This window comes from Gallinula chloropus, assembly GCF_964237585.1.
Source record: "Gallinula chloropus genome assembly, chromosome: 21".
NCBI classification, from domain to species: domain Eukaryota; kingdom Metazoa; phylum Chordata; class Aves; order Gruiformes; family Rallidae; genus Gallinula; species Gallinula chloropus.
The window spans coordinates 4,920,913-4,934,063 of NC_140106.1; the positions used below are offsets into that span (position 1 = coordinate 4,920,913).

General features: G+C 56.4%; 1 protein-coding gene across 2 annotated transcripts in view; it reads right to left on the reverse strand.

Annotated features, from left to right (window-relative positions):
- The window catches only part of OGDH (oxoglutarate dehydrogenase), a 39,740-nt gene that overhangs the window by 19,837 nt on the left and 6,752 nt on the right, over positions 1–13,151 (reverse strand). For both annotated transcript variants that reach the window (XM_084274047.1, XM_084274046.1), the window contains exons 3-4: positions 5,918–6,106; positions 1,327–1,429 (exon numbers count right to left, since the gene is read on the reverse strand). In XM_084274047.1, the coding sequence (XP_084130173.1) occupies positions 1,327–1,429; positions 5,918–6,106 (292 nt within the window). The remainder of the gene's footprint in view (positions 1–1,326; positions 1,430–5,917; positions 6,107–13,151) is intronic.

Sequence of the window (13,151 nt, forward strand, 5' to 3'; positions counted from 1 at the left end):
CTTCAGAAGGACCCCAGAGCCCAAAAGCCTTGAGCTAGAAATGTTTTTCCTTCCCCCAACCCCTGGGACTGGCTTCAAAGGCATCTAAAAAAGTCTCTCTGCTCCCTCCCTGTGCTGATCCCAGCACTGGTGTCCTCTCCTGCACCCAAGTTCACAGCCATCCTCTTCCCCATCCCTGCCCATCAAAACCTGCCAGGCACAGTGCTGGCTCCAAGGCAGAGCCAGGGCTTGGTACTCCCAACATACACCTCAAAAGTCCAGAGCTCAGGATAAAGCAGCTTCCACATCCCCCAAAGAACTGGGACAACCCAAACTTAACCCTTGCCTACCCCTCCCAGTACACCCAATGCTGTATGAAGGTCAGGCAGGTCCAGGGCTGGTGCCTCTGTGCTGGCAGCTGAACAGGGAATCAAGGTGGTTGACATGCACTGTACACTCTGATCAGTTGTGTGGGGTTAGTAATCATCACTGCTGCTCTACTCTAAGTTAGAAGCATGCCTCTCAAGCACCCAGAGTGCCAAGGGGATGACCTCTGGAAAGCACCAGCAAGGTGGAAAGAGCTCAGCCACACAACCTCCTTCTAGCTAGAAGAATGGCAGCACACTACAGAGATCAAATCTAAAGCATACTGAGAAGGGCTAAATTTAAGCAATTTCAGAGAGGATTTCAAGTCCTGGGCATCACACACTCTGCTGTGCAACACTCATGCACCTTCTGCTCAAAGGCAGTGGGGTTTCTAGCTCTTCACTCAGACAGGGACACATCCCAAAGCTTCCTTGTTATGATCACTACAGGGACACACAGGGCTGTCTTGGAAAAAGGTGGTCATTCTGGGATTTAGATGCTGTGGGAAGCTGGGAGCAAAGGAGAGGCAGGCTGTCATTTGCAGGGGCACACACCAAGAGGTGCTTCTGAGTCCTGCAGAGACAAAGCCAGCCCTGGGGGCCCACAGGAGAAGCTGAGGGAACAGACCCCCAGCTCTCACCAATACAAAACCTCTCCGGTTTGGATTCCCAGAAGATGCAATTGCTTCTGCCCCCTTAGTGAAGGAATCCGATGGCAGAATGAATTGGCACTGGTTGGAGAAGATACATGAGCTGAGCAAGGTTTTTGGCACCGGTGCCACCTCCTGGGACAGCCGGAGGGGGGCAGAACTGCTCCACAGCGACCAGTCACCCAGCAATTTAAGAGTGATCATTACTCAGGAAACTTAAAGACCTTTCCCCCCTTCCCTCCCCAGCTCCCCTTAGAAGCAATCTACCTACAAAGCTGTGAGAGAGAGAGGAGCTCAAGCAATGCAGCACTAACTGCTCTCAAAGCCCTCACCCAGTTTGTCTGTGGATGTGATAATATCAGCTGGAAGGGAGGAGTCCAGATCTGCATCCAAGATGCCCAGTGGGTCGAGTTGTGCTACATGATGCCCTCGAATCTATGGAATGGGCCAGGAATGGAAAGGAGAACAAGATACCAAAGAGGAGAGGAGAAAAAGGAGAGAAACAAAAAGAAGGGAGGGGCAAAAAAGGTAAATGACATTAGAATTAATTGGCAGAGTAATTCTCACCGACGCTTGGAGAGACAGTTACTGATGCCTCATCAAAATCTACACAACTAATGCCGAGGGGATCGAGCTTTGCAGTGTGGTGACCCCTGACCTGGAAGAACCAGCACAGGTTAGTCATTACAATGAGTTCATTGAAGAGACAGTCCTAAAAAAAAACCCCCAAAAAACCCACCCCAAACCCAAACAAATGGAACCAAATTCAAAGGGCCACAGTAAAGAAACATAACCCAAGCCCTGCAGGTTTCCTCTCCACGTCTTCTTGCACACAGGGCGGTTACCAACCCTCTGGCACAGACCAGATGTACCCATCTGACTTTATTTACCTGTTCAAAGCATCCCAGAGGGGGTTGGGGAAAGGGGTTTTGTGGTTTTACCAGCCTGAAACCAGCCACTGATGTCAAGGCAACCTGCTAAGGTGGCAGAAATCCCTCCCATGCTCTCTGCATGGTCAGGAGACCAAGTGTCCCTAAGCACTGGTGGCAACATGGAGAGCTCTTCTGGGCCAGCTGTGTGTGGAACTGCTGGCTTGTCCATCTTGCAGCAAAGCATGGGGGCTTAGCCCATCCTTCAGGAGTCAGCAGGATGCCAGCTCACCACGTTGCTCCCCACAGCCAGGACACTCTCACCAGGACACCACAGAATCCCAGACAGGTGTTGGATGGAAGGGACCCCAAGGATCACAGAGCTCCAACCCCCTGCCACAGGCAGGGACACCAACCTCCAGGCCTGGAGCTACACAAGGGTGCCCAGGGCCCCAGCCAACCTGGCCTTGAACACCCCCAGGGACAGGGCACCCACCCCCTCTCTGGGCAGCCTGTTCCAGCCCCTCCCCACTCTCTCTGCAAAGAACTTCCCCCTGATATCTAATCTCCCCCTTCCCTCCTCCAGCTTCACTCCATCCCCCTCATGTCCAGCAAACAGCTCGAGCAGGGAGTGTCTGATGTCTCTGGGGTCAACTCAGCAGCATGTGGCTATGGAGGAAATCCTCAGCTTGGAGCAAGAGCAGGGAGAAGATCTCCTGCCCTGGAGGAGCCAGGCTGCTTGTCCTTCTCCACATGCACCACAAGCCAAACCAAAAAACCTCCCAGTCCAAAACAGCCCCACCCACAGCAGAGATTTGCAGGTCCTGGTGCTGAGAGGGGACTTCAACCACCAGCCCATGTGCTGAAAAAACACAGTGCAAGCAGTGCTATGCTGGGGTGGTTGAGGAGCTTCCCAGGGGAGATGGTGGGAAGTGCCCAGCCAGGAAGCAGCACTACACCTGCTGCTCACTAAGGCAGGAGAAACGTGGAGTTGTGTGGAAGCTCCCCAGGAGCCAGCAGGGTGCACCCACAGCCCACCCAGCCAGCTGCATCCCCAGCAGTGGGACCAGCAGGGCTGGAGGGGGGGTGGGGAGGGGGGATTCTGCCCCTCTGCTCTGCTCTGGGGAGACCCCCCCACACCCCTGCAGTACTGCATCCATCCTGGGGGTCCCCAGGATAAAAAGAACACTCAGCTGATGGAGCATGTCCAGAGGAGGCCATGGAGATGATCCAAGGGCTGCAGCAGCTCTGCTATGGAGACAGGCTGAGAGAGTTGGGCTGTTTCTGCATGGAGAAGAGATGGCTCCAGGGAGAGCTCCGAGCCCCTTCCCATCCCTTGAGGGGCTCCAGGAGAGCTGGAGAGGGGCTGGTGCTCAGGGCAGGGAGGACCAGGCCTAGGGGAATGGTCTCCAGCTGCAGGAGGGGGATGGAGAGGGGCTGGGGGGCAGAAATCCTTCCTGGGGAGGGGGAAGGCCCTGGCACAGGGTGCCCAGAGGAGCTGGGGCTGCCCTGGGATCCCTGACAGCTCAAGGCTGGGTTGGATGGGGCTGGGGGCACCCTGGGCTGGGGGAGGGTATCCCTGCCCATGGCAGGGGGAGGCACTGGGTTGGGGGAGTCTGAGGTCCCTTCCCATCCCCATCTGTTCTATGATCCAAACAGAAGTGATGGCTTGGAGAGGCAACCACAGCTACAATTAAGAAACCATCACTAATGAACAGCAGAGCAGGTTCCTGATCACTTGTAATTACAGGGACAATTCAGCTTGATCCAATTAAGAAACTATTTTCCTGGTGTTTTAAGTAGGTTACCCCAGCACAGGGTTTTCTCCTGCCCCTCTGCTCTCTGGTACCTCCACACACTGCACTGACCTTGCTCAGCTGGCCCCCTGTGTAGGCACAGCCAGGGGAAAGGAGGGGGATGCAAAGAGCTGCCAGAACTACATCCTGGAACAACCCCCTCCCAGTGCTGCTGTTTGGACACTTGGGAAATGAGGGGAATGCAGTGGGGTTTGTGTTCACATCACTGACTTGGAGCAGCTGCTTCCAATGCCCCCAGTCAGAATTTGGCATCTCCCCACCAGCAAGAGCTGTGTGGCCTCTAGAAACAGCTCACCAGGGTCTGACCAAGCTGCAGAGCTGGCAGGACAGTCACCCCCCAGCCAGGAAATCAGCCCCCAGGGAAGACACAGGTCCTCACTAACACATCCCAGCTTCTTGTACTGGGCACTGGGGAGGCTGCAGCTCCAGTGCTGGGTCCAGTTCTGGGCTCCTCAGCATCAGAAGGACACTGAGGTCCTGGAGCGAGTCCAGAGAAGGGCAACCAGGCTGGGGAAGGGGCTGGAGGGTGAATCCAGCTGAGCCTGGAGAAGAGGAGGCTGAGGGGAGACCTTCTCCCCACCTCCCCTGCCCTGCCAGGAGGGTGCAGAGAGGTGGGTGATGGTCTCTGCAGCCAGGGGACAGGAGATGGGACAAGGGGCAATGGGCTCAAGCTGCCCCAGGGCAGGGTCAGAGCAGCTGGGAGGGGAAAGTTCTTCCCTGGCAGAGTTGTGGGGCTGTGGCACAGGCTGCCCAGGGAGGGGCTGAGTCACCCCCTGGGGGTGTTTAACAGGGGGGAGATGAGGTGCTCAGGGATCTGGTTCAGCTCAGGATGGGGATGGTTGGACTGGATGGGCTTATTAAAGGTCTTTTCCAACCCTGTGACTCTGATTATTCTTCTTCAAGAGGAGCAGAGTGGTGCCCCAGCACTGCCATCAGACCTCAGCTGTGGAGGTGGGCAGGGCTGCTGTCACAGAGCACAGGGCTGTGGCTGGACAGACCTTTGGACTTGCCTGGTGCTGCAGTTCCTGACTTAGCCTGTGCCCTTGCACATTGGATTTTCCCCACACCTAAGCAGGAACACGACCTGTGGCAGATGGTTCTTTACAGGAATAGGTGTGAAGACCATAGTCACACCTCTGCAACAGGTAGATCCTCTCAGCTTCTCACCACAGCCCCAATCACAGAATCACAAGGTTGGAAAAGACCTTTAAGATCACCCAATCCAACCATTCCCATCCTGAGCTGAACCAGCTCCCTGAGCACCTCATTTACACTTATTTTAAACACCCCCAGGGGGGTGACTCAGCCCCTCCCTGGGCAGCCTGTGCCACAGCCCCACAACTCTGCCAGGGAAGAAATTTTCCCTCCCAGCTGAGCTGCCCTCAGCCTCCTCTTCTCCAGGCTCAACACCCCCAGCTCCCTCAGCTGCTCCTCAGAGGATTTACCCTCCAGCCCCTTCCCCAGCCTGGTTGCCCTTCTCTGGACTCACTCCAGGACCTCAATGTCCTTCTGATGCCCAGAACTGGACCCAGCACTGGAGCTGCAGCCTCCCCAGTGCCCAGTCCACTTGACAAACTCATTGCAACCAAAGGTGAAAGAAAGATACAGATGTAGATCTGCATTTAAATGCTCTCTGGAGTTCAAACACTGGCTGGCCACCACCCAGCCACAGGGTGTTTCCTTCCTTGTTCCTCCCAAAGGGCTGACTCCAGCAGTATCAGTTGAGTTGCAGCCCAGCAGCACTCTGACCAGCTGCAAACTGCAAGGAAATGCTCCCTGAACTGGGGTTTGGGGGTTTTTTTTTGGGGGGTGGGGGGCTCAGAAGTTCTCTCAGTGACACAGGAGGAGCAGGATGGGTGTGGAGGAGCAGGATGGGTGTCCCACATCACTGCTGAACCCAGCAGGAGACCACAGCACAGGAGCATCATTCAAGAAGCCAGCCAACTCCCCTGCCAACTGCAATGTGCTGAGAACACCCCCTACTTCCCTCCCCACAGCCCCCACCCCCCCATAAACTGCTCTGTTTGGGTGACAACAACTTTACTCTTCCTATTGTCTGGCAAAGCAACAGCTGAGCTTCTGCCCCAACAGACCAGCAGCTCCTGCTACAAAAGAGGTGGCCCAGCAGAGATCCTTCACACCCTCCATTCCCCAGCCAGCACAACCCCAGCCCACCTCAGCCCCCAAATGTCCTACAAACAGGCTCCTCCCCAGCACAGAGGCTGGCTGCTTCTTACCTGGTATGCCCTGATGAGAGACTGCACAGCCAGATGATCCTCCACCAGCTTATCTACGTTGGGTTGTGCTTGAACCAGGACCTGGGCTTGGGACAGGGTGGACTGGCTGGAGCTCAGGGAAGGGGGGCTTTGGTAGGCAGTGCCTGGAGCAGCTCCAGCGTTGATGTTGCGGAAGAAGACGTCCCATGACTAGGAAAAGGAGGCAAAAGAAAAGAGATGTTGGGGTTGTGGAGCCAACAATGTGAGGTGAGCAAGGGGGTCTCAGCAGGGTTTAAAATCCCCTGGGGATAGAGCTGACTCCACTCCTGCAGCCCAGCTCCATGGGAGGTGGTGCTGAAGCTGCCTGCCCACCCCTGGGCAGGGAAGCACTAATGCTCTCCCACCGTGGAGCAGGGGGGCTGCAGAGGGGGTTCTGGAAGGAACAGCCAGAAGCTCCCTGCAGCCCCACAGGGCCAACACCAGGCAGCTCAAGGCCAAACTTGATGCTAACCAAGGCCAAACCCATCAGGGACGGTCACAGCACCTCTGAGAACCACATTTAAGAAGGAAAAAGCCACAAACAGCCACTTGTTTCCCCCAGAGAGGATGTGAGGAGCTGTGCAGGGACCAAGGGCAGGGAAGGGGGAGAGGAGGCACCCCAGGTACCAGCACAAAGCCCCAGAGCCCCTGGAGAAACCCATGGTGGAGCAGGTGTCCCCCCACAGCCCAGGGACAAGGCCCAGACCCCACCTGCAGCCCCTGGAGAGGCCCCAGGCTGGAGCAGGGGGAGACAGACAGGAGCTGCTGTGACCCAGGCTGGAGCAAACTCCTGGCAGCACTTGCAGAGACAGAGAGATGAGAGAGACCCACAGCAGAGCCAGTTTGCTGGGGCAGGGGCACTGGTGACCCCCCAGGGGACCAGGCTGGAGCAGTCTGGGCCTGAGGGGCTGAGAGACACTCTGTGATTGCTGACTGCACCCACAGCAGGACCCACCCTGGGGCAGCTGGGGAAGAGCTGAAGCCCCGTGGGGAAGGACTCAGGTTGGGGATGTTGGTGGGGGACTGTCTGCTGTGGGTGGGACCCCAGGGTGCAGCAGGGGAAGGGGTGAGGAATGATGCCCCCCTGGCCAAGAAGGAAACCAACTTGCAAGGAACTGACCCAAACCCCCATTCCCCCAGTCCCTGCCCCTCCCTGTGCCACAATGGGGGGAAGAAGGGAGTGAAATCCTGACTCCAGTGCAGTCTGCTGAGCAGGGAGGGGTGGGGAAGGGGCTTTAAGATCTGGTGACACTTCTGATCCCCCAACTCTGGTGTCCCTGGGGGTGCAGGGCAGGGTCAGCAATTAGAGTTTTCCTTCCTTTATTCTGTGTTGGGTCTGTTCTGCCCATGACACTGAGTGTGGAATGATCTCTCCCTGCCCTTATCTCCACTCCTCAGCCTCTCAGGATCTATTTTCTCTTTCCTCCAGCTGAGAAGGGCAGTGATCCAGCTGCCTGGGTGCCACCTGGCCTGCAGCCAGGCTCAAACCACCACCTGCAGTTACATTATTGCCCCACTTCCCAGCCCTACAGATTGTTTCTTTCAGCATGAGATCCCCCCAGAGCCCCCCCTCCCCTGGCAGCAGGGCTCAGGACACTCCATGGGGGACACCCCTCACCCAGCCTGGCTCTCAAACTGCTGCTCTGAGCCCCAGCTGGCCTTCAGACTCTCTCCAGGGCAGGATGCTGCCCTCTGAATAGCCACAATATCTTCTAAAAATGTATTTTTTGCCCTGTAACCAACAGATTTTTCCCTTTCCTGCCCCTTTTCCAGCTCTTCCCCATCCATGCAGTGATTCTGGTGCCAGTGCTATATGGATATGCCTGTGCCAGCTCTCCTGTGCCCTGAGCAAGGCACCTCTGCTCCCACACCCCTCTGCAGATGAGCATTTTCAGGTGTTAAACAAGAGCAAAACCTCCCAAAAAAAAGCCCTCAAACGGATTTGGTGTAACTTGGTGGTAGTTATCCAGCACAGAATCATCCCTGGCCAAACTCCAGTTCATCTGTCTGCTTGATGTGGCATCAACAGGCCTGGGGAAGGGGAGAGACAAGCAGAGCAAAGTCCAAGCCACGTCCTCCTGTCACATTCTCACCCCTACCCACTTGGCACGTGCCACTGAGCAAGGCAGAGCTACATCTGCACGTCTGCCCCTTCCTGGGACACCAGGGAGCAAACAAAGCTCACTGGATCTGCAGCCTGGTGCCAGCTCAAGGGGCTCTCCATTGCCCAGAAACAAGAGCTCAGCACTCAGCACCCTGCACATCCCTGAACCTTGAGGCTGCCAGGAACACCAAACCCAATCTCAGGGATGCAGAGGTGGGGGAAGGTGTTTATAGGATGTTGAAAAGAACTGTGGGAGCAGCTCAGAATCTCAGAATCACCAGGATGGAAAAGACCTTTAAGATCATCATGTTCCACTCTTCCCATCCTGAGCTGAACCAGCTCCCTGAGCACCTCATCTCCCCCCTGTTAAACACCCCCAGGGGGTGACTCAGCCCCTCCCTGGGCAGCCTGTGCCACAGCCCCACAGCTCTGCCAGGGAAGAACTTTCCCCTCCCAGCTGCTCTGACCCTGCCCTGGGGCAGCTTGAGCCCATTGCCCCTTGTCCCATCTCCTGTCCCCTGGCTGCAGAGACCATCACCCACCTCTCTGCACCCTCCTGGCAGGGCAGGGGAGGTGGGGAGAAGGTCTCCCCTCAGCCTCCTCTTCTCCAGGCTGAACACCCCCAGCTCCCTCAGCTGGATTCACCCTCCAGCCCCTTCCCCAGCCTGGTTGCCCTTCTCTGAACTCACAGAATCACAGGGGTTGGAAGGGGCCTCCAGAGCCCATGGGGTCCAACCCCCTGCCCAAGCAGGGTCCCTGGGACAGGGCACACAGGTCAGTGTCCAGATGGGGCTGGAATCTCTCCAGAGAAGGAGACTCCACACCCCCTGGGCAGCCTGTCCCAGGGCTCCCTCACCCTCACTGGGGAAAAGTTCTTCCCCAGATTGGGGGGGAACTCCCTGTGCTCCAACTTGAGCCCATCACCCCTTGTCCTGTCCCCACAGACATTGAGAAGAGGCTGCCCATGTCCCCCTGTGTCCCCCCCTTCAGATATTGATCCCCATTGATCAGACCCCCTCTCAGTCTCTCCTCTCCAGGCTGAACAGCCCCAGGTCCCTCAGCCTTTCCTCCCAGGGGAGATGCTCCAGGCCCTTCAGCATCTCTGTCCCTCCTCTGGACTCTCTCCAGGAGATCCCTGGCTGTTTGATCCCAGGGAGCCCAGAACAGGACACAACACTCCAGGTGGGGCCTGAGCAGGGCAGAGCAGAGGGGGAGGATCCCCTCCTGTGACCTGCTGCCCACACTCCTCCTGATGCCCCCAGGATCCCATTGTCTCTCTCAGCCCCAGGGCACACTGCTGGCTCATGGCCACCCTGTCACCCACCAGCACCCCCAGGTCCTTCTCCACAGAGCTCCTCTCCAGCAGGTCATCCCCCCTCACTCCAGCACCTCAACGTCCTTCTGATGAGGAGCCCAGAACTGGACCCAGCACTCCAGCTGCAGCCTCCCCAGTGCCCAGTACAACAGTGGTGGTTTGGGGCAGAAAAAGCAGCTTTTGTGCCATGACAGCAGGATGGAGGGACTGGAAAGCTGCCCTTTGCCAGAGAAGCACCAGCTTTCCCCCATCCCTGGGGCTCCTGCAGCTGCAATGCCCACCACAGTCCCTGGGCAGCTATTTCCAGCCCAGACTCAGCCCAGCACCCACCACGTGGCTCTGCACAGGATTAAATTTAGCAACGGGTCACGCTGAAGGAACAGAAATGAAATCTGGAGCAATTTGGCACCAGAACTGATAAACAATAACTCCCCCAAAGGAGGGGAGAAAGGGAAAGGCAGCCAACACCCACCCCTGCTCTGAGCACTGCCTGCTAAAGGAAATTCAGTAGGGAAAGAGGGATAGCTGCTTTCCATACAATCCTTACTCCTGGCCCCAGCCTCTTCCTTTCCCCAGATGCACAGAGCTCAGGGGTGCCCCAGAAGCCATCAGCTGCTGGGAGCAGGAGGGACCAGCACCCTGGGACAGGCTCTGTGCCCTCAGGATGGGAAGGAATGTGGCTGGCTGCTGTGTTCAGTGGTTGATGGTTCTTTAATGTACTGGGGAAAAGAAAGACAGGCAAGAGAAAGGGAGCATCCAGACCAGTGAGGGGACTGGCAGCAACTGGGGAGAGGGGGGGGGGGAAAGAAAAGAACAGAACCAGGAGGCAGAGGTATCACTTTTATGACCTCCTCCCTTCTGACTTTGGACAATATTAACCCCCTGGGGATGTGATTTGCCTCTGTTGTGAAAAAAAAAGAGAGAGTTGATTTTCAAGTCTCTGAACAAGGTGTGGCAAGGGCTGGAGGCAGCTCAGGGACTTGCACTGATTGTTTTATTGCCCAAGGTAATCAGGGAGCACTCCAGGCTGCCACATGAAGGCTGTGGCTCTGATAAGAGCAATAAAAATGTCAGCTTTCAAGCTGCTGATGTGGTTTAGAACTTGAGGGTATTCAAGGGCCACCCTAGGGGTTTCTGCTGACCTGTGGAAGTGCCTTTGGAGCTGATATATCCCATGGGAGAGGCTCAACAGCCCCATCAGCATTATCCTGCTTTCCTGAAGGTGAGAGTAGGAATAAAGCTATTCAGGTTGTTATTCCCCTCAGCCCCTCTGTGCCCATGGCAGCCCTGGGAGCTCCTCCAGCTCTCACACCCCACACATAAACCCACACACAGGGATAAGGGGGGTGTTTATGTGTATGAGGAAGTTGGGTTTCACCTCATTTTTAAAAAGAGGGCTCCTCAAAACCAGGATCTCCCCACTCCTGGTAGCCCCAGGTGACTGACAGCCTGGACCAGTGTTCCCAGTGCTCCTCTGGGCTGCTGCTGGGTGGCAGAGCCAGGTGATGGCTGCACATCTGGAGGGTTCAGAGGGATTCTGAGCTCAACTCAAGAGAGCAAAGCTCACCACAGGCTCCTCTGCTAGGAGCCCCAAGAGGAGCTCACTGAGTGAAACCAGCATCTTTCATTTCCCTTGTGACTCTGCTCCTGGAGAAGGGCACAGGCTCAGCCTGCTACATCCCAGCCTCTGTCACCAAGCCAGCTCAGAGGCCAGGCATGTGCAGCAAGGGGACAGGGGTGACATCCCCCCATCCACTGCTGGGCACCTCAAACTGGGCTGGGCCTGTTTCAGGCCTGGATGAGAGACAAATCCTCTACCTCTAGCACAGGCTGCAGCCCTGCTCCTCCTCCAGCCATGGGCTCCAAGGGGACAGGGAGCACTGCCCAAACCTGCTCTGCACCATCAGCACTTCCTGCTTCAGCAAGGAGAAGAGGAGGAACATTCAGAGCCTAAAGCTGGGAGAAGAGGAGCCCAAACCACATTTACAGCAGGGAAACTTTGCAAAGAGTAGAGGACTGATAGAGCAGCTCCTGCTCTGCACATCACCTTGTCCTTTGTCAAGGCAAAAAAGGACCTTCAGTTCTCTGGGGTGATGCAACCCAAAGTGTTCCTAATTCTTGTGACTCCTCCCAAATTCAGCCTGGACCCCCATTTGGGAGCAGGATTGCAAAGGATGCAGCAAAGGCACCTCCCAGGGTCAGGTGTGGAGATCTGGCCCTGCTGAAGACTCAGGTTCCTGCCATCACATCAGCAAAGCTGGGGTAAGGTCCATGGCCACGGGCTCTGTGGTGATAAAATCACTTTCAAAACACAAATCAAAGCAGCAGCACGTTAACAAGTCCATGTTGACAGTGGGAGAGCTCTGGCCCTCTACACCAGCTCACCTTAAGTGCAGAAGTTGCTGTTTGGGAAGGCTACACTTGTTGCAGATGGAGGGCTGTAGGTATCCCCCACCAGACAGCAAACAAGCTGCTCAAGGTGCCAGGGGGATGTCATGGGATGTGCTGAGCAGCCAGTGCCACAGAATGATGGAATCACAGCTTGGGCTGGGTTGGGAGGGACCCCAAGGTCACAGAGCTCCAACCCCCCCTGCCACAGGCAGGGACACCAACCTCCAGGCCTGGAGCTACACAAGGTTGCCCAGGGCCCCAGCCAACCTGGCCTGGAACACCCCCAGGGATGGGGCACCCACCCCCTCTCTGGGCAGCCCCTTCCAGCCCCTCACCACTCTCTCTGTATAGAACTTCCCCCCCCTAATATCTCATCTCCCCCTTCCCTCCTCCAGCTTCACTCCAGCCCCTTGTCCTGCCAGTCTCTGCCCTTTAACAAGCTGATTCCCCTCCTGTTCCTCTGCTCCCATCAGGGACTGGAAGGCTACAATGAGGTCCCCCCACAGCCTTCTCTTCTCCAGGCTGACCCAGCCCAGCTCCCTCAGCCTCTCTCCATAGGGGAGCTGCTCCAGCCCTCTGAGCATCCCTGTGGCTCCTCTGACCCCTCTCCAACAGCCCCACATCTTCCTTGTGTTGGGCCCCAGCTCTGGACACAGGACTCCAGCTGGGGAGGGCAGAGCAGAGAGGGACAATCCCCTCCCTGTCCCTGCTGCCACCCCTCTGCTGATGGAGCCACTCAGCACCACAGGACAAGAGGATGTCCCTGTGCCCTGGGAAGCAGCCCCAGGAGCCAGCAGTCCTGAGAGAGCCATAGAACCACCAGCACCTCATTCCCTCACCTGTTCCTTCCCCAACTCTGCTCAGCAGACTCAGAAACTGGAATTCAGCTGAAAAAAAATCCTAAACTTTGGGGTTTGGGGTGGTTTTCTTTAAAATCTTCCCTACTCTGAACATTCACTTCAGTATTTCCTGCAGTTTAACCCACTGGTCTCTGCATGAAGTGAATTCATGGTGTCAGTCAGATTCCTCAGGAGGTTTTGGTGACAACAGCAAGGAAACCCCATCTCTTCCCTGCCCTCAGCAGGAAAGAACAGCTCAGCAAGGCAGGGCTGGTCTTTGCTCTGTGCAGAGAACAGATAAGCCACAGCCAGGTCCATGTGCCAGCCCAGCAGGTTTGGAGAACTCCACCCTTGGATCTGACCCTACATCTAACAGGATGGAGGTTGAGGCTTATCAGGGATGTGAGTGAGTGACACACGTCGTGTCACAGGAGACGTGGGCTGATGGCTCATGAGCTGAGGCCAAGGATGGCCACAACCCCAGCACAGCAGCTCAGGGTCCCAGCAGGGACAGGGTGAACTGTGACAAAGCACCCAGGGGAGAAAGGAGCAAAGCCAAGAGGTGGG